The following is a 24,261-nucleotide window of genomic DNA, read 5'->3' as shown; positions in this document are numbered from 1 at the left end:
CCGGCCCCATCTTCCTCCAGAAACAGTTGTGAACAGTGGAAGCGGGAGGGCTATACCCAGGGGCTGGATCTTGCGACTCAGGCGGAGTGGGGCTGTGCACAGAGGAGCACAGGCTCCAACTGGACAGATGAGGCATGAAGGGAGGAGGGGTGGCCATGGCGGCATGGGCCGGTAGTCACTGCTGGGGGCAGTAGCCTCGGTGAGCCAGATAAACAGGGGCGGAAGCAGGTTCTGAGAGGCATGCCAAGGGGTCTCATCCAGGTTCTCAACTGCACCGCTACTAGAAGCACAGAGGGCTGCTTACAGAGGCCAGGCTGGCCCAAGAGCTCAGATTCTGAATTCTGGAGTCTGAGAATCTATCTTTAACAAGTTCCCAGGTGATGCGCTGGCCTGGGAACTGACTTGGTAAACAAGCCAGCCCTGAGATGACAACAGGATGGGAAGAAAACTGGCCCCCACCCCTGCCAGGTGAGGGTCTATGCCTGCCGATGAGAGACAGCCAGCAGTCTGCACGGGTGGGGGGTGGGGAGGCTGGGCTCCTGGGGCCTGAGTGGCTCTCAGCAGAGGGGATACAGGCAATAGGCAAAAGCTTTATTGCATCTCTGTGGGAAGGCAGCCTTCAGAATGCAGGAGCTCTGGGTTGGCTACCAGGAGCTGAAGTCTCCAAAACCTCGGCTGGGCCTCTTCTTAGCTGTGGGGGTGGCAGTGCTAGTGGATGGCTCTTCCTCTGCTGCTCGTTTCCTGTAAGGACAAGAGCCAGACTGCCATCCAGGTTCCCAAGCCCCAAGCTGGACACCACATCCATCCCTCTGGCCCCCTCACTCGGCCCCCTTGGAGGCAGCGGGCACGGTATGTGTCCACACACAGACTCACCTGCACACCCCATTCAGCCCTGCTCCTGCTTCCCAAGCTCACCTGCCTCCTCACCTCCACACAGACCTCCATGGTGCAACACCCCTGCCTACAGTGAGCCCACCTGTGTTGAGCCTGCCTGCCTGAGGTGAGACTTGCCTGCGGTGACCCTGACACCAAGCTCAGACCTGATGCTGCTTCCTCCCCACTGACTGGGTCAGACTTGGGGGTATCGGGAACACTGGTGGAAGGATACACCCAAGACACTGGTCCCCAGACCCACTCACGTGGCTGCAGGGCTGATGTACTTGCCCACCCCCTGGCGGTAAGCTTGGGGGCCTGGGCTCCCCAGCTGGGGCTGGTTCGTCTTCACGGTGGTCTCCAGGGCCTCCTCTTTCAGCTGTGTCTTCTTGCGCTCTTCAGCAATCTGTGGCGAGCAGGGCATGGCTGGGTCAGGGCACCAGGACTGGACAGTACCTCCTCATACAGAACCTGGACTCACAGGTATGTGTGCCCACCCATGAGGAGGACTCACCCATGCTCCCCCCAAAAGTGGCAGCCCTGCACCCCTCACCTGAGCGTCAGCCTCCTCATAGGGGTCTACGAACACTGTGGTGGACTCGATGTGGATCTCTTCCTGGTGACAGAGTGAGGGGAGGGAGAGGGGAGTGGTCAGGGCCAAGGCTCCTCCACCTCCTCCCTCAGGGGCGCAGGCCCGAGGCTGCAGCCAGGAGGGAACAGGACGGCCCCTTGGTCCTCCCCAAGCACATACCTTAGGGCGGTCAGTTTTGGGGTCACTCTCCACGTTCTCCATGGCTGTCAGTGTGTCGAAGCCCCCAACGACCCTGCAGGAGGGAGGAGGCAGGTCTCATCAGGCACCCCCAGACCAGTTCCCAAGGCATTCCAGGAAGAGGCGCCTCACATGGGTGACAAAGTCGGACGGGCAGGGCTGGGCTGGGACAGGGTGGCATGACAGCCCCACCGTCAGCAGCTGGGCTGTGAGCAGGGAGAGGAGGAGCCAGCAAGCTGGGGCCCACAGGCCAAGTCTCCCGTGTTTTTGTAAATAGTTTTATCTGTACAAAGCCACCCCCATTTGTTTACACGCCATCTGGCTGCTTCCATGCTATAACAGCAGAGTTAAGTAGCTGTGACAGTGACCAGAGGGCCCATCTGGCCCTTTACAGAAAAATTCTGCTAATCCCTGGACTAGAAGAAAAATACAGGGTGTAGTACCATCAGAAAGAGGGCCCAGGGGAGAAGGAAGGCTGGCCACCAAGAGCAATTGGCCAAAAAGGGCTGGACCTGAGTCTCGGAGAACCAGCCTCCCCCTAGCAGATGCCCCAAACTCCTACTGCCACAGCTACAGCCTTCATACAAAGTGACAATAACTAGGACAGAATGGGCATGAGGCTCCACTCGGGAAGGCAGTGGGGAGAGCCGCCAGGGAGAAGGCCCTCCAAGCTGCTGCCCTGCTGATGGTCCAGGCACCATGCAGCTTCTCTTACCGTCCGAAGATGGTGTGCTTCTTGTCCAGGTAGGCACAGGAGCGGAAGGTGATGAAGCTGAGGAGAGGAGGCGACAGGGTGAGGAAGTACATGGGACCCTGACCAGCCTGCCTGGGTCCTCCCACAGCCCAGAGCTCACTCTAGAACCCAGAGCTTATGCAGGGGGATGCTTGTGTGTGTGGCTTCCAGCCCCTGCTCTGCCCAGGGCAGGCCACCAGCCAAGGCTGCCAGGTACCCCAGGCCTCAGTGTGCCAGGAGAAAGATTAGCGTGGCCCCAAGGGAAGCAAGCAATGGGAGGTGCTGTGTGTCTAGGCCCTCCCTCCCCTGGCCGCAGCCCACCCTGCCAGCTGTACCCCATGCCCAGAGCCCGGGGGCAGCAGCTGATCACCCAAGCTTGTCTGGCACAGGCTGCAGGAAACAGGAAAAGCCTGGAGATGAGTGGATCAAATTCTGGCAAAATAAAAATTATCCAGCTGAACTAAGTGAACCCTTGACTAAAGAATCATCATGAAAGACTGACAGGAGACGAGAGCTGTCCTGGACCAGAGAGGGCTTCTAGGCTGAGTTCTCTCTAAGTTTCAACAAGCAATTAGCGCCAGCGTAATTTAAACTCTCCCCCATCATCTGAAGACAAAGATGACCAGCCCCCAATCACTGCATGCAGGCAGCATAACTCTAAAACTGAATAAAGCTAGCACAAACACTAAGACCCAGCTTCCATATGAAGACAGTGGCTGGATTTTAAAAACCAGAGCAAGAACCCAGCTGTGCAGGAGTGACCCACCAGGGGTCAGTCCAGGAAGCCCACTGTGCTACAAAACCAGAAAATGTAGTCAATCCAGTGGCTACATACACAAATCCAAGGGAGGAAAAAGCAGACATTCACACTGACAGATGCTAAAAAAGCATCTGAAAACCCAGCAACTTCTCCTAAAAAAACAGGCCCAACAACAAATGTTTTCAGGTAGCAAAGTAGTACTTCCTCAGACAGCAGCAGGATGCCACCTCCTGTGACCCAATGTGGCCCCAGGATGTGATGGTGGAGCACGAGAAAAGAGGAGACAATGCCATCTCACTGATGAGCTGCACTATCTAGAAAACCAAGGAACTCTAATAAAAGCTGTTTGAATTATAAGAGAATTTGATAATGGGCTAAATGATGCAAGCAATAACCACCTAGAACTGGAAACGGGGGAAAAATCCTGCAAACTGTCCCCCAAGACAGGTGACCATGTGGGGTATAGAATAAAGCTCTCCGCTTTGGGAGGCGGTCTGCACACATCACCCATCACTCTGGGACAGACAGCACATGGCCATGTGATGGGGGAGCTGGCAACCCTCACCTGTGCCTGTGCCTGCTGGGTCCTAACTGGTCAGAGTACACGGCCATGGGTGGGGGCGGCCATGGGTTGGGGGGGAGCAGCGCTCCTCACCTGTGCCTATGCCCACTGGGTCCTAACTGGTCAGAGAGCACATGGCCATGGGAGGAGAAGCTGGCGCCCCTCACCTGTGCCTGTGCCTGCTGAGTCCTAACTAGTCAGAAAGCACATGGCCATGTGGAAGGGGGCCAGCGCCCCCACCTGTGTTAATGCTCGACCACGGAAAGCCCTCTGATTCCACAATCTGATAACTTGTGTTAGTCAATGGCAAGGCCAAAATTCAATGAAGAAAAAAATGGCTTATTCTGTAAGTGATGATAGCACAAATGGCTATCCATCTGGAAGAAAATAAAAACGCTTTGCTTACATCATATGCAAAAATAATGGATAAACATGTAATACAGAAATCTAGATCTTCCAAAAATTCCAGGAGACCACATGTACAATCAAGGTAGGGGAAGATTCTTAAATACAACTGAAAACTCAAACTATTAGATATATTTTAATACATAATATTTAAAAAATAGTATATGGCATCTTTCCAATTAAATTTCAATATTTGGAACACAGATAACTAATCTACGTAGTCTTAAAAAAATACAAACCGGATGCCCTTTATCACCACTCTTACTCAACATTGTGCTAGAGGTCCTAGCCAGAGCAACTAGGCTAGAAAGAGAAATTAAGGGCATCCAAATTGGTAGGGAAGAAGTAAAAGTATTGCTATTTGCAGATGATATGATCTTATCCACAGAAAACTCCAAAGAATCCACAAGAAAACTACTGGAACTAATAGATTTTAGCAAAGTATCAGGATACAAGATAAACATACAAAACTCAGCTGGATTCCTCTACAACAAAGAGAACTTCGAACAGGAAATCACCAAATCAATACCATTTACAATACCTCCCAAGAACATAAAATACTTAAGAATAAATCTAACCAGAGACGGAAAAGACCTATACAAAGAAAACTACAAGACATTACTGCAAGAAACTGAAAGAGACCTACATAAGTGGAAAAATATACCTTGCTCATGGGTAGGAAGACTCAACATTGTGAAAATGTCAATTCTACCCAAAGCGATCCACAGATACAATGCAATCCCAATCCAAATTTCAACAGCATTTTTTAATGAGATAGAGAAACAAATCACCAACTTCATTTGGAAAGGGAAGAGGCCCTGGATAAGTAACGCAGTACTGAAGGAGAAAAAAGTCGGAGGCCTCACACTACCTGATTTTAGAACCTATTCTACTGCCACAGTAGTCAGAACAGCCTGGTACTGGTACAACAACAGATACATAGATCAATGGAACAGCATTGAGAATCCAGACATGAATTCATCAACCTATGAGCAGCTGATATTTGACAAAGGCCCAAAGTCCGTTAAATGGGGAAAAGACAGTCTCTTTAACAAATGGTGCTGGCATAACTGGATATCCATCTGTAAAAAATTGAAACAAGACCCATACCTCACACCATGCACAAAAACTGACTCAAAATGGATCAAAGACCTAAATATAAAATCTAAAACGATAACGATCATAGAAGAAAAAATAGGGACAATGCTAAGAGCCCTAATATATGGCATAAACAGAGTACAAAACATTACTAACAATGCACAAACACCAGAAGAGAAACTAGATAACTAGAAACTAGATAGCTCCTAAAAATCAAACACTTATGCTCATCAAAAGACTTCACCAAAAGGGTAAAAAGACAACCTACAGACTGGGAAAAAATTTTTTGGCTACAACATACCAGATCAGGGTTTTCTCTCTAAAATCTACAAGATACTGCAAAACGTCAACAACAAAAAGACAAATAACCCAGTTAAAAAATGGGCAAAGGATATGAACAAGCACTTCACCAAAGAAGATATTCAGGTGGCTACCAGATACATGAGGAAATGCTCACAATCATTAGCCATTAGAGAAATGCAAATCAAAACTACAATGAGATACCATCTCACCCGAACAAGGCTAGCATTAATCCAGAAAACACAAAATAATAATGTTGGAGAGGTTGTGGAGAGACTAGAACACTTATACACTGTTGGTGGGAATGTAAAATGGTACAACCACTTTGGAAATTGATTTGGCACTTCCTTAAAATCTAGAAATACAAGTACCATAAGATTCAGCAATCCTACTCCTTGGAGTATATCCTAGAGAAATAAGAGCCGTCACACAAATAGATATATGCACACCAATGTTCACTGCAGCACTGTTCACAACAGCAAAAAGATGGAAACAACCTAGGTGCCCATCAACGGACAAATGGATAAACAGATTATGGTATAGTCACATAATGGAATACTATGCAATGATAAAGAATAACGATGAATCCGTGAAACATCTCATAACGGGGATGAATCTGGAAGGCATTATGCTGAGTGAATTTAGTCAGTCGCAAAAGGACAAGTATTGCATAAGACCACAATTATAAGAACTCAAGATGGTTACGAGAGTGGGGAGGGAGGGAGAGGGGTATTCACTAACTAGACAGTAGACAAGAATTATCTTAGGTGAAGGGAAGGACAACACACATTACAGGGGAAGTCAGCACAACTGGACTAAACCAAAAGCTAAGACACAACCAAACACTTCGCGGGACAGAGTAGCAGGGGTGAGCGTCTGGGGACCGTGGTTTCAGAGGACATCTAGGTCAACTGGCATAACAAAGTTTATTAAGAAAATGTTCTGCATCCTACTTTCGTGAGTGGCATCTGGAGTCTTAAAAGCTAGTGAGCAGCTATCTAAGATGCATCAGTTGGTCCCAACCTACCTGGAGCAAACGAGAATGAAGAACACCAAAGACAAGGAAAATATTAGCCCAAGAGAAAAGGGCCGCATAAACCAGAGACTCCATCAGCCTGAGACCAGAAGAACTAGATGGTGCCCGGCTACCACCAATGACCTTACTGACAGGGAAGACAACATAGAGTCCCTGACAGAGCAGGAGGAAAGTGGGGTGCAGAACTCAAATTCTAGTAAAAACACCAGACTTAATAGTCTGAGACTGGAGGGACCCTGGAAGACATGGCCCCCAGACTCTGTTACCCCAAAACTAAAACCATTCCCGAAGCCAACTCTTCAGACAAAGATTAGACTGGACTATAAGACATAAAATGATACTCATGAAGAGTGTGCTTCTTAGCTCAAGTAAATAACACGAGTCTAAATGGGCAGCTCCTCTCCAGAGGTGAGATGAGAAGGCAGAAAGGGACAGGAGCTGGTTGAACAGACACAGGAAATCTGGGGTGGAAGGGAGGAGTGTGCTGTCACAGTATGGGGAGAGCAACTAGGGTCACATAGCGGTGTGTGTATAAATTTTTGTATGAGAGACTAACCTAAACTGTAAACTTTCATTTAAACCACAATAAAAAAAATAATTAAAAAGAAAAAAAGAACAGGGGAAGCTGGGACAGAAAGGTCACATGTTCATCCTCTAGTATAGAAAATCCAGTAATCTTAATGAAACTGTGGGCCATATGATTTGGATATGACATCAACAGTTTTACCTATGCGAAAAATGTTTTTGTTTATGTTTACAAGCACCTTTGTTCAGATTGTTTCATGTAACTGCCATCTGTCACTCATTATATTCTTAAAAACAAAACTCTAAAAAACAAAAAACAAACCGCTTAATAAAAAGAAAATGGAACAGATAAGATCATAGAGGAGAAATGTACTAAGGCTGACCGAGAAAAAAACAGAAAACTTGACTAGACCGAAAATCATGAGGATAGTAGTTAATCTGCCCGCACATACATACCTCCACCAAACAGAAGATTTTATAGGTGAGTTCTATCATACGTTCAAAAAAGAAATCACCCCACACTGCTAATATAATGTGATATCAAAACCATACACGGAGAATATAAGAAAGAAAAGAGAGGCCCATTTCACTTATGAACAGACACCTAACTCTTAAATAAAAGTGCTTAACAAACCAAACCTAGTGAATTTACAAAAATGTACCGTAACAGAGGTTAGCTGCAGTGCACTGTCTGACGCTACAGCACACAGGAGGGCTGGACACTAGAAAATCTTAAGTGCCCTCAGGACCAACACTCCTCCTCACAAACCGCCCACGGCCGGGAGGACAGTGGTGCTGGGGCAGCCAGCTCACATGTGCTCCCTGCCCACCCGGTGGACATGCAGGCCATGCTCCCCTCACAGCTGTAACCAATGCAGTAAGGTGGGACAGGCTATTCCTGTCCGTGGGGCTTCCTCCTGGCTGGGCCTGGCTGAGCCTTTCTCCTCCCGTTCTCCTCTCCCGGGGTCAGCCCTGCACTGTGGTCTGAAGGCATCGTCACCCACTCCTGTTCCCTCCCCCTCACCTCCACAGGCGTTGCCCCCAGTAAATCTCCTACATGTTTAACCTTTGGATCTGTTCTCAGACACAAGCACTATTCATCACAGTTAAAGACTAGAATGATGTCCATCAAACATAAAATGTACAAACTGTTGTGCTCACACAGATACCAGGCACACTCCAGCCCTGGGGGAGCCTGCCATAGCTTCCCACAAAACCTTCGAGAGACAGAGGGTGCTGCGGCGGGGAGGGGGCTGCACAATGCAAGTGGACATTCCAGGATGCTGGCACCACCTCCATCAGACTCCACTTCTTTATCCTCAAACCTGCTCACGCTGCCTCAGCCTTACTCCCAATTGCTGCCTCTCATCTTCCCCTAAACCTCCATCTTGGACATCCTGGGCCCCACCCACTCCTCTTTCCCAAACTTTCCTCCTTGGTTCATGTCTCCGTTAACCTACTGCCTTACAGCAGCAAAGAAACTTGTCCCGGGGCCCACAGCATCTTAAAAATAAGCAAGACCCTCCCATGAACCACAAGACCCTCTCCAAGGACACCTTCATCCCCTTGATCCCACTGTCCCCAAAACTGTTCTCAGTGCCGTCAACAACACCTACAAGTTGCCCAAGCCCATCTTCCTTCCCTGATCCTCGCATGCGTCATGTTCCGCCCTTGCCGCTTCAGGAAATACTCTCCCCTCCCGCAGCCTCTCAGACCCAAGAATACTGCCCCTCCTCAGCCAGCCTGTCCTGCACTCTCCCCCCATGCCCTGTCTTGGGGGCTGCATGGCCCCTGGACACCAGGGACGCTCAGATCTTTGCTTTGAGCCCATCCTCACTCTCCTAGGTCAGAACATCCACCCACTGGGACAGCTCTAGGTGGATGTTTCACAGCTCCTGACAGGTCAGTGTTCAAGACAGAGTTCTTGGTAACCAAACATGTTGAGAGACTGGTTTTCTGGGTTTTAGAGCTTAGGAAATTATTCTCATGGGACAACTCAGTTGACTGGCACCACAAAATTCATGTTCTGCATTCTAGTTTGGTAAGTAGTGTCTGGGATCTTAAAAGCATGTGAGCAGCTGTCATAGATTGAATTGTGTCCCCCAAAAATACCTGTCAACTTGGCTAGGCCGTGATTCCCAGTACTGTGTGAACTGTCCACCGTTTTGTCATCTGATGTGATTTTCCTGTATGTTGTAAATCCCAACTCTGTGATGTGATGAGATGGGATTAGCGGCAGTTATGTTAATGAGGCAAGACTCAATCTACAAGATTAGATTATGTTTTAAGCCAATCTCTTTTGAGATATAAAAGAAAGAAGTGAGCAGAGAGACAGGGGGATCTCATATCACCAAGAAAGCAGCGCCAGAAGCAAAGCATGTCCTTTGGACCCAAGGTTCCTGTGCAGAGAAGCTCCTAGACCAGAGGAAGACTGATGACAAGGACCTTCCTCCAGAGCTGACAAAGAAAGAAAGCCTTCCCCTGGAACTGATGCCCTGAATTCAGACTTGTAGCCTACTAGGCTGTGAGAGAATAAATTTCTCTTCGTTAAAGCCACCCACTTGTGGTATTTCTGTTATAGCAGCACTAGATACCTAAGACAGCAGCTGTCTAAGATACAATTATTGGTACCTATTCGTCAGAAGTGAAAAAGTAAGAAGGAAACCAAAGTCTCAGTGAAGAAACTAGTCTATAGGGCTAATAGCCTATATAAGCAACAGCCTCTTCTACTGAGGCCAGAAGAACTAGATGGTGCCTGGCTACCACTACCAACCGTTCTGATCAGGGCCACAACAGATGGACTCCATCAGAACAGGAGAAAAACGCGGACAAGAACTCAAATTCTTAAAAAGTCCAGACTAACTGGACCAGTTGAGACTAGAGGACTCCCTGAGACTATTGTCCTGAGATACTCTTTTAAACTCTGAACTGAAACTAACCCCTCAGGTCACCTTTTAGCGAAATAACAGATTGGCACACACAGTAAAGGGTATTATCCATGAGTACAGTGTTCCATTAAAAAACCATCTATATGAGATCAAATGGCCAACAATTACTCTAAAGCAAAGATGAGAAGATAAGAGGGCGGTGAAACTAGAGTACTAGAAATGGAACAACCAGAACGCAATTAAAGATGACACATTGTGAAAAATGTAATATCACTGGACAATTTGTGTAGAAATTGTAAAATGAGAACCTAATTTGCCATGTAAAGTTTCACGGAAGACACTATTAAAAAAAAAGCTTTGGTCCCCTCTTCCCCAGTCTTCCCATCTCCATAAATGGCACCACACCCAGCCGGCTGACCCTGGCCCTGCCCCCACAGTCAACTGTCCACAGGTTGAAGCTGCCCACGCCTCCCACCTGCCTGCCCTCACTCAACCCGAGCACCACCGCCTGTCCTGCCATCCCCCCACCCCACCTCCACCATCTGCCCCTGCCACCCCCGTCTACACATCCACTCCACGCAGCAGCTAGAGCCTCTGAGAACACAATTCTTTGAAAACACTCGTCTTTTCCCTTGAAGCCCTTCTGTATTTAGGCACTAAGAATAAAATCGAGACCTTTTCCACAGCACCCCCGCTGGCACCCTCTCCTGCCAGTCTGCCCCCAGCACACAACCTCCCATAACATGGGTCTACTACGTTCAGTGTGTGAAACGTGAAACTCTCCGTGTGTGGTCTCCTCCCCCATACACACACATCAGCCACCTTCTCCAAGAAGCCTCTGTGAATCTCCCTAGTAATTACTGACTTTGGTCTTTCATAAGGAGTCCTGGTGGCACAGTGGTTAAGCGCTCCGCCGCTAACCAAAAGGTTGGTGGTTCGAACCCACCAGCTGCTTTGCAGGAGAAAGATGTGGCAGTCTGCTTCCATAAAGATTACAGTCTTGGAAACCGTACGGGGCAGTTCTACTCCGACATACAGTCACTGTGAGTCAGAATCTACTCAACGGCAACGGGATTTTAGTTTTTCATAGGCGTCCCTGGGTGGTGCAAATGGTGAATGCACTTGGCTGCCAAGCAGGAGGTTGGAGGTTCAAGTCCACCCAGAGACACTTTAGAAGAAAGGCTTGGCAATTAACTTCTGAAAAATCAGCCACCAAAAACTCTATGGAGCACAGTTCTACTCCTGACACACATGAGGTCGCCGTGAACTGGAGTCAGCTCTACAGCAACTGGTTTTTTTGGTTATTCTTTCATAAGCACACATCACAATGCATAGTACTGTCTGTGGACTATTCTGGGGTCCCCCTTTCAAACGCAGGTGCACATGCTCAGCACACGTGGCAGCATCTGGGTGTGTCACGAGCGTGTGGGAGTCTTCCTGGGTATGCTGCACGCGTTCTAAATTTGACTCAAGAGGAGCACAACCTCTAGGGCAGAGCTGCAGGGCCTTGGGACCACCCTCCCCACCCCGCCCACTAGCCCACCGTGCCACTCACAACTGAGACTTGTTGCTGTTGGGCCCCGAGTTGGCCATGCTAAGGATGCCCCGGCCCGTGTGTGAGAGGTTGGGCCGGAACTCGTCTTTGAAAGGCTTTCCCCAGAATGACTCTCCACCTGGAAAAAAAACGCAGCAGGTTGGCACCAGGCATCCCCGAAGACACGAAGAGGGGGCCTCTTGGAAGGCCTTCTCAGGCAACCCCTCCACAGGCTGGGTGTCCACCTCATGCCAGGCATGCTGCAAGGGGGGCAGGTGTTATGGATTGAATCGCGTCTCTCAAAAATCTGTGTCGTCAATCCTAACCCAACCCTGGTGGCATAGTGGTTAAGAGCTACGTCTGCTAACCAAAAGGTCAGGAGTTTGAATCCACCACGTGCTCCTTGGAAACTCCATGGGGCAGTTCTACTCTGTTCTGTAGGGTTGCTAGGAGTCGACAGCAATGGGTTTGGTTTTTGGTTTTATGCCTGTGGTTATGCCCCATTTGGGAATGGGTTGTCTTTGTTATGTTACTGAGACAGGATGAGTGCAGGGTGTGTTTTAAGTCAATTATCTTTTGACATATAAAAAAGGTTAAAACAAGCAAGCAGAGGAGGCAGAGATGGGGGAAGACAGACGCCAAGCCACATGGAGATCTCTAAGGAACCAGGAAGCAGAAGCTGAAGAGACAAGGACCTTCCCCCAGAGCTGACAGAGACAGAAAGCATTCTCCCAGACCCAGCACTTTTGGCCTCCTAAACTGTGACAAAATAAATTTCTGTTTGTCAAAGCCACCCACTGTGGTATTTCTGTTATAGCAGCACCAGATAACTAGAACAGCGGGCAAGCTCACTGTGCCCAGCCCACCACCTGCCTGCCAGCTGCCCCCTTAACAAGTTCCCTTCAGATGACTGGCTCATCCCTAAACGGAAATGGCTCATGTCCATTTCAGTGCTTTTTGGGAATTTGTTCATTTTTTAGCGTTTTTAAGAAACTTTACATTTGTCTTAAGAGCACCTCCCTTGTAAGGGCTTAAGAAACAGTAGAGCTAAGAAGGAGGGAGCTCAAGAGCAGCCCACATGCTTCTGTCACATTCCAAACACATGGCTTTTGGTTTCCTAGAATTCTGTTTAACATTGGCACCTGTCCCCAGGGAACTCGGGGGGCGGGGGAGAATGATCGAGTCCCTAGTGGAGATCAGACCCACAGGAGGCAGCACAGCTCCAGAACTCTGTGCTTAGCCCCATGGAGCACCAGGCATCAGCTAGGCAAGCACGGGCAAGAGCACTTGGAGGGCCTCCAGTGCCCGTGGCACCCTGTCACAAACCCCCTCAGCCCGTGTGGGGGAGCATCCTTGTGTGGGGACCAGCCCTGAGGACAGGACTTAAAAGGGTCACAGCCGCAGGGCATTATCACTCACATGGGGGCACAGGAATGGGCCTGGGCCAAGCAGCTGACAAGCTGAGGTGGGCTTTGGGAAGCCATGGGGGACCAGCAGGGTCTGGCTTTGGGGTCTAGCCTCCCTGGTTGGCTCCCTTGAGCCCCGTCGGGTGGTACTGTGCCCTGGATGGTGGTGGCAGCCCTGTGGCTGCCCTGCAGCCTGGCTCCTCTGCTGTCAGCTGGTTGGCTACAGACAGGGCCCTGCCTCTCCCTGGGCCTCAGGCTCCTCCTCTGTCACACGGCATGCATCCACGCACCTCACCTGGGGGCCGGCATTTAGACGGCAGCAGGATACTGGAGTTCTTCAGGCATTCCTGGCAAGAGCTTGTAGGCCTGGGGGGACCCTGGCACCCAAGCCCTACAGGAGTACAGCTGGGGTGGGCCTGGTAGGCCAGACTGGCTCAGGGTCCACACGCATTGCCTTCCTAGAACCATGCCCGCTCCGCCTGCACAGCCACTGATGGGGAAGGACCTGGACTGAAGGGACCTGACCTCTGTGGAGTAGACCACTGACATACCCCATCCCCCCTCCTCAACCCCCTGTGCTACATGAGAGGCCTGGGGGTTGTGCCTAGGGGCTCAGCTCGTGGCTAGGCTGTGTCTGACTCTGATCCATTCCATACCAAGGTTGCACTGTACACCTCGCCCTGCTCCCCTGTGCTGGATGGAGCAGCCAGAGTTGCCCAGGGAGGAGGGTCAACACCAAGACCTACCCGTGCCAGTGCCAGTGGGGTCGCCCCCTTGGATCTGTGGGAAGAACAAACGCCAGTGAGCAAGCTCCACCTGCCACAGAGACACCTGACCCCCCATTACGCCCTGGGGCTGCCCCTCGACAAGGCAAACCCCGCTCTCCACTCCCTTCCTGGGGGCTTCCAGCTGCCGAACCCCCACCCCAGAAACCACTAACCGCTCAGCACCCCCGCCCCTCAGGGCTACCCACCACCCAGCACCCCACCCCTCAAGGCTGCCCACCCCTCAGCCATGGCATCTGCATTCATGCCACCTCCTGGTTTGACTGAACCAGTGTCCTACATGTCCAACAGGCCCAACGTGCTCTTGGTGAGGACAGGCCCCTCCTAGGCACCTCGCTGAGCAGACCTCCAGGCCTTGCCCTGGCAGAGTGGCCTGGCCCGGGTGCCCCTGGAGGGGGTGGGGAAGAGCCAGCCCAGCTCACTCTATGCCCCGAGCATGTCTGCAGCCATGCCGACCTGCACCACTCACCACAAAGTTCCTGATGGACCTGTGGAAGATGGTGCCATCGTAGTAGTGCTTCTTGCAGAGCCTGATGAAGTTTTCACAGGTCTTTGGCGTCTGCAAAACAGCCCAGATGCTGCTGTGAGGCACGCAGCAGTCGGAGAGAGGCTCCAAGTGTCACCTGGCCCTCATCACGAGGCCGAAGACGGTCACTGACAGCCCTCAGAGCCCAGACCTTGGCCAGTCCCACCAGACAAAGATGGGCAGGAGCTCAACAACAAAGGAGCACGTGGAGCACTGGGAGGAGGCACCAGAGTGCAGCCACAGGACTACACACTGTGTGCGTGCACCTACCCAGGAAAGGTCCACAGGAAATGCCCCAAACTACAAACAGGGCTGCTGGGGGTCAGGGGAGGCCAGCACACTTTCCTGATCTAGACAGGCAGAATGTTCTACAAGCACACACTTCAGCTCCATACTGACAATGTGGCTGCCAGATGACCACAGAGAGCCCTCAGAGTAGGCAGGAGTGGGCCGTGGCTTGCCCTCCCTGGGGCACCCGGCCTACCCAGCCCCGCCAGGCCAGCCTCACACTCACCAGGTCGCAGTGCAGCTCCAGGTTGAGGTCGCCTCTGTTGGTGTGGAGCCGCACGTAGCCCTTCTTCTTTACAAACTGGTGGCGCAGGACATCTTCATCGACGGCAGCTACAAACGGAGGACCTAAGCTCCCCCAGCCGCTTGTCACCCTTGGGAAGCCCCACCACATGGCCCGGGGTCCAGGCCTCTGACAAACAAGTTCGGAACTGGCTGGCATCTAGCCTGGGAAGGGGTCCAGCTTGGGGAGAGCCCAGGGTGGGAGCACAAGGGTCCGCCTGGCCCTGGCTCAGGTGGGCAGCATGGGGCATGACAGGGAGAACCCATGCGCACAGTGGGCTCAGCAGGTAAAGTGGCTTCTGGGAAAGCCTAGAAATGGGGGTGGAGGGGATGTAGGGGTAGGAGGGCTTAGAGCTCAGACAACAAGGAACACAGGAAGAAGGGTGCTTGGGGATGAGGCCAAGGGCCGCCTGGGCAGATCATGTGCAGTGATGCGAACTCAAGGTAGGGGCCCCGAGAGGCCTAGGCTGGAGCCTGTGTCAGGGAGGCCCCCACAGGCAGAACAAAACAGGGAGAGGGCTTCCTGGCTCCAGGCCTCCCCAGATAGAAAGCCCATGTTCAAAGAGGCATGGCCACCGTGGGGTGCCAGCTGGCATGACAGCAGGTGCTGGGGAAGGAGGAAAGTGCTTGCCCTCTGCTCTCACGCCCTGCTACATTGCACAGCCAGGGATTCTGCAGAGCACAGGGCAGCTACCTGCTTCATGTGTCGTCTCCGGAGCCATGGCGGTGGAGGTGAAGGAAGCACTGACCTTCCCAGTGGAATAGTGAGCCTGCAGAGATAGCCCAACTGCAAATCAGCAACCCAGGAGCCAGCCCCCAGGAGGGTGTCCAGCCCCTCAGCGCATGCTGTTCCTGATGCTCAGGAGGGCTCGGTGCCTCCTCCAGGAAGGCTTCCCTGATCACCTCCCCAGCACCCCACTCCTGAGGCTCCTCGGCCGACTCACGGCATTCAGCTTGTCCACTTTCTTCTTCTCAGGGGCCTTCATGGTGGCCGCCAGAACCTCATCCCCTTTGAACTCCTTGTAGAGCTCCTGCAGGGTCTCCCGGGTCTCTGCGTTCGTGTTTTTCAGGTAGTAAGATGGGTCCTGTTTGGCCTTTTCTTCATCTACAAAGGAGCGCAGAGTGGCCCTGAGCAGCCGATCCCCAAGGAACTCACCCAGAGGCATGTGACAGGGACAGAAGGCCAGAGCCAATCCAACAGCTGACACGTGGGTGGGCTACCGGGGGCTGCCCTGCCCCGGGAGGGCCCCTCACAGCTGTACTCCTGCTGTAGAGACCTCACCCGCCGCAGCTGCGGAGGGCAGGTACTCGAGGCTGCATGGGGTGGGAGTGGGGGTGACCTGTATTTTCTATTTGTATTTATCTGTGTGTTTCAATCTTTCTACAGTATGCTTTGCTTTTGTAACTTGAAGAGTCATTCTCATTTAAAATGATAAGTGGCTGGGGTCTTCCCAGATGCAGAATGCCCACCCCTGCCCACTCAGGAGAGGTATGCATCCTGCTTGGTGCTGAGGGCTTCACATACCCCACCCGCTAGGTCCCTCTGGCCCTGTGAGGACTAGCTGCCCCATGTCATGTCAGACCCCCTGACAGGAAGGTTTAGCCAGGGCAACCCAGCCAACTTCAGCAATGAGAGCTGAATCCCATTCTGCAAAGCTGGGGCCATCCAAGCCTGATGGGGCCCTCAGTGCTCTGGCCACCAGGGTCAAACCTGTCACCCAGCTCAGCTCCAATCTATACGTACCGGGGTCTGTCATTTTCATGTTGTTCTTCACGTGAAAGAAGTTGGAGACGTTAAATTTGTCCAAATTGGTGGGATCCTACAGCAGAGAGGAAACACACAGCAGAGTGAGCCCTGCATCTGCTTGCTGCAGCCCCTGCTGGCCAGACCCCAGCATAGGTGGCAAAGCTTGGGTAGGAGGAGGGCCAGACCCCAGCACAGGTGGCAAAATACTGGCAGGCGAAGGGGGAAGAGGAGGCTGGCTGCTGCCCTGAGGCTTCCCTTGCGGGGAAAGGGGTGCCAAGAGCCAGATGCAGGGCTCTGTCCTGGGCAGGTGGTGGAAGGACAGGTGGGGTCAGGTGGAGGCGGTGGCACCTACTAGCTGCTCCTCAAACTGTGTCCTCCTGGAACACAGCTGACTAGCTCCCCTTGCTGTTAGGTAGCCACAGGATGAACTGGGTTTTAGTTGAGGGCAAGTGGGTAGATATGGATCCCCACCTCCAAGCCTCCTGCACAACACCCTACGTTCCCTCCTCCCTGGGCTGCTGGAAGCAGAGACCCCAGCAGGTGTCACGGGCCCTCAGGGTGGTAAACCCACTTTATTCCAGGGCCATGGCAAAGAACCTGGACTGACCGCCAACCAGAACAGGATGAGCCACAGAAGGGACTGTAGCTCCTAGGCATCTCTGTGCACTGGCCCTCGTCCATCCTGGCGGCCCAGCCAACACTCCTCCAGATGCCCGAGTTCCTAAGTCAGTGCTCCTCGGTTAACTCACTCATGGTCAAAAGACACCCAACAAGCTCACCCTGGGCCAAATGCAGGGCACAGAGGGCGCCCCAGCCCCTGCCAAGGAGGCCAGAGGAGGGCCAGGCCCGCCAAATGGCCATTACAACACCCCGAGGAGGCTCTAGGCGGAGATGGCCCTGACACAGCTAGGGTGAGGGTGTCTGAGGAGAAGCAGGTGTGGGCCAGATGGGAGGAAGCAGCCATACAGAAGCCCAGTGTGACTGAGAGCAGACGGTGGGGCGCAGCCAGCACAGGGCAGCTAGTGAGCTTGGAGGGGTCATCCTCCCTGAAGTAGCTACTGCAATAGAAGGGACACACACCTGGAGGATGATGATGTCCTGCCGGGAGAAGGGCTCATCGGTCAGCAGGTCCCGGAAGTTCTTGGCCTTAATATTCAGCTGCTCCACTGCCTATAGCCAGGAGGAGACCTGGGTTATGGTGCCGCCCCAGACTACGGCACAACAGCCTGGAAGTGGGGAGGCTGGGAGCTGGCCCTGTTATGCAGCCATGTGAGAGGACAGGAAGAGGACGAGGCATGTGTGCACACCCCATGGGCCTCTCAGAAGAACTGACAACAGTGGCCCCACAAAACTCTCCTGGGAAGCTCTTGGGAGGCACATTTTACAGATCAGCAAACAGGCACATGAAGGACACCTCGTCACCATTTCCAACTTTACGGAGCAGCTCTTGAGCACCAGGCGTGGTGCCAGGATGGGTACATATGGCAAAGGAGCAGAGATGCCTTCCTCATGGAGCGTAGTCTAGTGCAGCTCCCGCTCTGCCAGGGGGGCTAAACTAAGCCAACCCTTGTGATGCTGCTGCCAAGAAGTGGTCCCAGAGCAGTGCTGGCTAACTGGACCCTGAATACGTCCAGTTCTCAGAATTAAAAGGGCACAAAGAGGGCTTTCCTGAGATGTAGGGGCCCGCCGTTCTGCTGTGCACACTCACCTCCGTGTTTTCCCTTAGACCCTGTGCCTGCACAGTCCCTGCTTGCCCTCCCAGGCAGGAGTGTGCTGTGTGGAAGTGCAACTGCCCTCCCCCTGCACCAGCTCACATTCCAGGCCCAGGTCCACTCCTCCTGGGGGACAGCACTTGCTCCACATGGGGTCAGCGCTCTCTACTCAGCCCAGGGGCTGTCCTCAGCAGCATCCCTCTCCAGGGCTTGGTTTGTGTCTTTGCTGAAGAGGACTATGGGGAGAACCCTCCTGGGACCAGGGCCCCTACCCAGCAGTCAGAGTGCTGAATTCCCACCTGGAGCCTGCAGGGTGGCAGCCTTTGCTTCTCCTGTTTGAAAGGTGACAGCCGGATGAGGCGAAGCTTCAGCTGAGCATCAAGCCATCTGTGCCTGTGCTGTCAACCCCAGCCTCCAGCCCAGTGCACACACAGAGGGCTTGAGAAATTTTCAGGGTTCATGTCTGAATTGCAGCTTATCAGCTGACACAAGTGCCACACTCTGGGCCAGACCCACCTCATAGGCATAGACATTGCCAGTCGTTTTGATGGCCACGATGTGGGTGTTGTTGGTGAACACGGTGAACAGCACAGGGCAGTGGTATTTACCTAGGGAGAAGGCACAGTCAGTTCATGTCTCCCACCTTGGGTTTCTTTGTGAATCCCAGGAATTATTACAAAACAAGTCCAAATGAAAACCGCTGTGGGCCAGGGCACATGAGAACTCAGCCTGGGTCTGTGCAAAGGCCGAGGCAGAACTCCTGTGCCCACATGCCCAGAGCAGAGTGCCAGAGGGACAGCCAGCTGCTCAAGCCCTTTCTCCCAACCATTAGTGAACTCTTATTCATTCTGCAAAATCCATCCCTGCATCTCCTTTCTAGAAGGAGTCTGCTCTGGGTACCCCCAGCCCACCCTTGAGTGATTACCGCCTCTGGCCTCCTCTCTTTGAAGCCTTGCCCACTTCAGAAAACACATGTCCATCCTTCCAGGGACTCGTCCTAGAATGTTCTTTCTACCTCTCATATCCAAAGTCAACCTATCAGCAAACCTGCCAGCTCTTCCTTCAGAACACACCAGAACCTGCTATTTCTATCACCTTCCCCACTCCTTACTGGGTCAAGTAATAACCCTGCTAGCTGCTCTTCCTGCTTCTGCCCCTGCAGCCAGAGACCTTGTGCAAATGTTAAGTCCCAACAAATTAAAAAAAAAAAGGGGGGGGGGGAGATGTTATAGATTAAAAACCTGTAAGAATTCTATACATTAAGAGACTTAGAGATGTATCGGCCACATGCATGTATGTGGACTTCGTTTAAATCCTGATCTGAAAACTCTAAAAAATTATAATTATAAAAATTTGAGGGGGCGGGGCCAAGATGGCAGAGTAGTCAGACGCTTCCGGTGGACCCTCTTACAACAAAGACCCCAAAAAACAAGTGATTCAATTATATAAGACAATCTGAGAGCCCTGAACATCAAAGGTAGAGTTGAGGAACCAGACAGAGTGGCAGGGGGAGGGAGAGATGGTTTGGAAGCAGTAAGGAGTTGCCAGACCTAACCCAGCAAGAGCCTGAGCCCTTCAGGCCTGAGCAGCTCAGGGGTGAGCAGTGAGGCAGGCAAGCAGCTGTGTTTGGGAAGCATATTCCGCACCAGGAGAGACCCAGAGGCAGAGAGTCTACTCGGCCACCCAGAACCAGTGAGACGCAGCCCTTGACCAGCGAAAGATAACCAATTACATGCGGCCTACTGCGCGGATGAAAAACACTCCCCTTAGGGAAAAACCTCTCTCCCATTTACCTCCCCGTTCCCTGCTCTGCACTGGGTCCCAGACTGGCTTCAACAATTGCCGAGTCCCCTGGGCCAGAAGTAGGAGCCGTCACACGCCCAGAGCCATTCTCCTGACCTTGGAAGAGTGAACAAATTAACAAACAGGAAAAAAAATAAACTGCCAGCTCCCCTAAGCCAGGAACCCAGGGTAGGCACATCTCCTTTGCCTAGGCACAGGCATAAGGGATCCATGGACTTTGAGTGCCTTTCCCCCTGCATAGACTTGTGTGAGCCCGTCTCAGTAGCAGAGGCCCTCCCTACTGCAGTACGACAGTATATATACCAGAACTCTAACGTCAACTGTTTCAGCTGTGAAGTGGCAGGTTCCTGACACTTGACACTGCTCTGTCCATTAAACAGGGTCTCCACCTATCCACATCAGGGGCCTGAGGACTGGTGGCTTCACCCACGCCACCAAGCCACCTGCGATAGGGGCCCATGAATAAAAGAGGTGCCCCCCAGTCCTTACAGCCAACAGCATTAGATGCCCATAGTCCAGCTGCAAAACCCAGCCACCTACATGCCTTAGGGAACAGGGACATGCCTTCCTCCTGGACACTTGGTGGTGGCCACCAGCCCCCTACCTTGCTCAGAGTGTGTCCCCCTGCTACAGCCAGATGCCTGTGCCTACACCAATCACTCATGCCTGTCTAGGACTGTAAGTGAGAGCCTACACCACACACTTGGTGCCTATCTACCTGGGTACCTGAGCTGAATCCATACAGGAGGGATGGGCGGACTCCTGAGCTCACATACCTAGTAACAGATCTAACCACCTGGTGACAGGACATTAGCGTTTCAAAGGTGCAAATAATCAAACTAGCTCACACGAGCAGCCTATTTGGGCATTTCAAAACAAAACAAGAAGTTAGGACACAGTAAGCGAACATAAAATAAATAAACATAACAACTTACTGATGGCTTGGAAACAACAGTCAGTATAAAATCTCATAAAGAGGCAATCCATGATGGCTTCAGCAAGCTCCCAAAATAAAGAATCTAGAAATTTTCTAGAGGAGGAAAATTTACTGGAATTACTAGAGGCAGAATATAAAAGATTAATATACAGAACTCTTCAGGAAATTCAGCAAAACGCAGAACACGCAACAGAGGAAATTAAAAAGATTAGAGAAGAGCATAATGACAAATTTAACAGGCTGCAAGAATCCATAGCGAGACAGCAAACAGAAATCCAGAAGATTAACAATAAAATTTCAGAATTAGACAAACTCAACAGAAAGTCATTTGAGGTAATGGAAGTCAGAAGTAGTGAGATTGAAGATAAAGCACTTGACACCAACTTATCTGAGGAAAAAACAGATAAAAGGATTTTAAAAAAATGAAGAAACCCTAAGAATTACATGGGACTCTATCAAGTGGAATAACCTACGAGTGATTGGAGTACCAGAACTGGAGGAATAACAGAATATACAGAGAGAATTGTTGAAGATTTGTTGACAGAAAACTTCCCTGATATTGTGAAAGATGAGAAGGTATCTATCCAAGATGCTCATCGAACCCCACATAAAGTAGATCCCAAAAGACAGTCACCAAGACATATTATAATCAAATTTGCCAAAACCAAATATAAAGAGAGAATTTTAAGAGCACCTAGGGATAAACAAAAAGTCATCTACAAAGAAGAGTCAATAAGAATAAGCTCGGACTACTCAGCAGAAACCACGCAGGCAAGAAGGCAATGGGGATGGCATATATAAAGCCTTGAGGACAAAAACTGCCAGCCAAGAATTATAAATCCAGCAAAACTGTCTCTCAAATATGATGGCAAAATCAGGGCATTTCCAGATAGAAAGAAGTTTAGGGAATCTACAAAACCCAAACCAAAATTACAATACTAAAGGGAATCCTCCAGTTAGAAAATCAGTAACATCAGATAACAACCCAAGACTAGAACACAGGACAGAGCAACCAGATATCAAGCCAGATAGGGAAATCACAAAAGTAAATCAAAGCTAAAACACTGAAAACAGGGAAACAGAAGTCAATATGTAAAAGATGACAACATTAAAACAAAAAAGAGGGACTAAAAAAATGTAGACACAGATTTTTCATATGCAGACAAGTCAAGGCGATATTAAAAAGTAAAAGACTGGTATAAACTTAGAAAAATTGGGGTAAATATTAAGGTAACCACAAAGCAAACTAATAATCTTACAAATCAAAATAAGAAACTAGAAAAATATAAAGACTCAGCAAACACAAAATCAACAACAAGAAAGATGGAAAGAAAATACATAAATAAAAACGACTCAGCACAGAAAATTAAGTGGAACAAAGAAACTGTGAACAACACACAAAAAAAGAAATCAAAATGACAGCACTAAACTCATACCTATCAATAATTACACTGAATGTAAATGGCCTAAATGCACAATAAAAAGACAGAGAGTGGCAGACTGGATAAAAAAACCACGATCCATCTATATGCTGTCTACAGGAGACACACCGTAAAGACACACGCAAACTAAAACTCAAAGGGTAGAAAAAAATATACAAGCAAACAACCCTCAAAAAAGATCAAGAGTGACAATATTAATCTATGACAAAATCAACTTTAAAGTAAAATCTACCACAAAATATAAGGAAGGACACTATATAATGATTAAAGGGTCAATACACCAGGAGGACAAAACCACAATAAAAATTTAAGCACCCAATGACAGGGCTCCAAAATAAACATAAAACAAACTGTAAGAGCACTGAAAAGAGAGATAAGACAGCTCCATAATAGTAGTAGGAGACTTCAACACACCACTTTTGGTGAAGGACAGAACATCCAGAAAGAAGCTCAACAAAGACAAGAAGAGCTAAACGCTACAACCAACTTGATCTCATAGGCATATATCAAACACATCACCCAACAGCAGCCAAGTATACTTTCTTTTCCATCGCACATGGAACATTCTGCAGAACAGACCACGTATTAGGCCACAAAGCAAGCCTTAACAAAATCCAAAACATCGAAATATTACAAAGCATCTTTTCTGACCATAAAGCCATAAAATTAGAAATCAACAACAGAAAAAGCAAGGAAAAAAAATCGAACACATGGTAAACTGAACAACACCTTGCTCAAAAACTACCAGGTTATACAAAAAAATTAAGGATGGAATAAAGAAATTCATAGAATCAAACGAGAATGAAAACACATCCTACCAGGACCTTTGGGACACAGCAAAAGCAGCGCTCAGAGGTCAGTTTATAGCAATAAATGCACACATCCAAAAAGAAGAAAGGACCAAAATCAAAACATTAACCCTACAACTGGAACAAGTAGAAAGAGAGCAGCAAAACAAGCCCTCAGGCGCCAGAAGAAAGGAAATAATAAGAATTAGAGCAGAATTAAATGAAGTAGAGAATAGAAAAACAATTGAAAAAGTTAACAAGACCAAAAGCTGGTTCTTTGAAAAGATCAACAAAATCGATAAACCACTGGCCAAACTGCCAAAAGAAAAACGGAAGAAGCAGATAACCCGTATAAGAAATGAGATGGGTGATATCACAACAGACCCAACTGAAATGAAGAGAATCATAACAGGATACTATGAAAAACTGTACTCTAACAAATTTGAAAACCTAGAGGAAATGGACCAATTTCTAGAAACTCACTGCCTACCTAAACTAACACAAATAGAGGTAGAACAACTAAATAAACCCATAACAAAAGAAGAGATTGAAAAGGTAATTAAAAAAACTCCCAACCAAAGGTCGAGAAGGGAGAGGGTTGGTATGTCGTGGGGTTGTTAACCGATGTCATAGAACAATATGTGTACTGACTGTTTAATGAGAAACTATTTGTTCTGTAAACCTTCACCTGAAGTACAACAAAAACAAAACAAAACACTCCCAACCAAAAAAAGCCCTGGCCCTGATGGCTTCACTGGAGAATTCTACCAAACTTTCAGACAAGAGTTAACACCACTACTACTAAAGGTATTTCAGAGCACAGAAAAGGATGGAAACTCCGAAACTTATTCTATGAAGCCAGCAAAACCCTGACACCAAAACCAGGTAAAGACACCACAAAAAAAGAAAATTACAGACATAATATCCCTCATGAACACTGATGCAAAAATCCTCAACAAAATTCTAGCCAATAGAATTCAGCAACATATGAAAAAAATAATTCACCATGATCAAGTGGGATTTATACCAGGTATGCAGGGATGGTTCAACATTAGAAAAACA

At 49.7% G+C, this 24,261-nt stretch overlaps 1 protein-coding gene across 1 annotated transcript in view; it reads right to left on the bottom strand.

Annotated features, from left to right (window-relative positions):
• Positions 1-608: 608 nt before the first annotated feature.
• The window catches only part of PPIL2 (peptidylprolyl isomerase like 2), a 43,653-nt gene continuing 20,000 nt past the window's right edge, over positions 609-24,261 (bottom strand). Inside the window, exons 7-20 of the mRNA XM_004386196.2 lie at positions 18,746-18,837; positions 17,598-17,687; positions 16,515-16,590; positions 15,715-15,875; positions 15,465-15,540; positions 14,715-14,821; positions 14,144-14,233; positions 13,636-13,669; positions 11,505-11,622; positions 2,358-2,414; positions 1,625-1,697; positions 1,427-1,489; positions 1,140-1,279; positions 609-741 (exon numbers count right to left, since the gene is read on the bottom strand). Of these exons, the coding sequence (XP_004386253.1) occupies positions 645-741; positions 1,140-1,279; positions 1,427-1,489; positions 1,625-1,697; positions 2,358-2,414; positions 11,505-11,622; positions 13,636-13,669; positions 14,144-14,233; positions 14,715-14,821; positions 15,465-15,540; positions 15,715-15,875; positions 16,515-16,590; positions 17,598-17,687; positions 18,746-18,837 (1,274 nt within the window). The 3' untranslated portion in view covers positions 609-644. The remainder of the gene's footprint in view (positions 742-1,139; positions 1,280-1,426; positions 1,490-1,624; positions 1,698-2,357; positions 2,415-11,504; positions 11,623-13,635; positions 13,670-14,143; positions 14,234-14,714; positions 14,822-15,464; positions 15,541-15,714; positions 15,876-16,514; positions 16,591-17,597; positions 17,688-18,745; positions 18,838-24,261) is intronic.

The sequence above is a fragment of the Trichechus manatus genome, unplaced genomic scaffold, assembly GCF_000243295.1.
Source record: "Trichechus manatus latirostris isolate Lorelei unplaced genomic scaffold, TriManLat1.0 scaffold00157, whole genome shotgun sequence".
NCBI classification, from domain to species: domain Eukaryota; kingdom Metazoa; phylum Chordata; class Mammalia; order Sirenia; family Trichechidae; genus Trichechus; species Trichechus manatus.
Note: the sequence above shows the minus strand (reverse complement) of the source record. Positions and strands in the feature narration are given on the sequence as shown.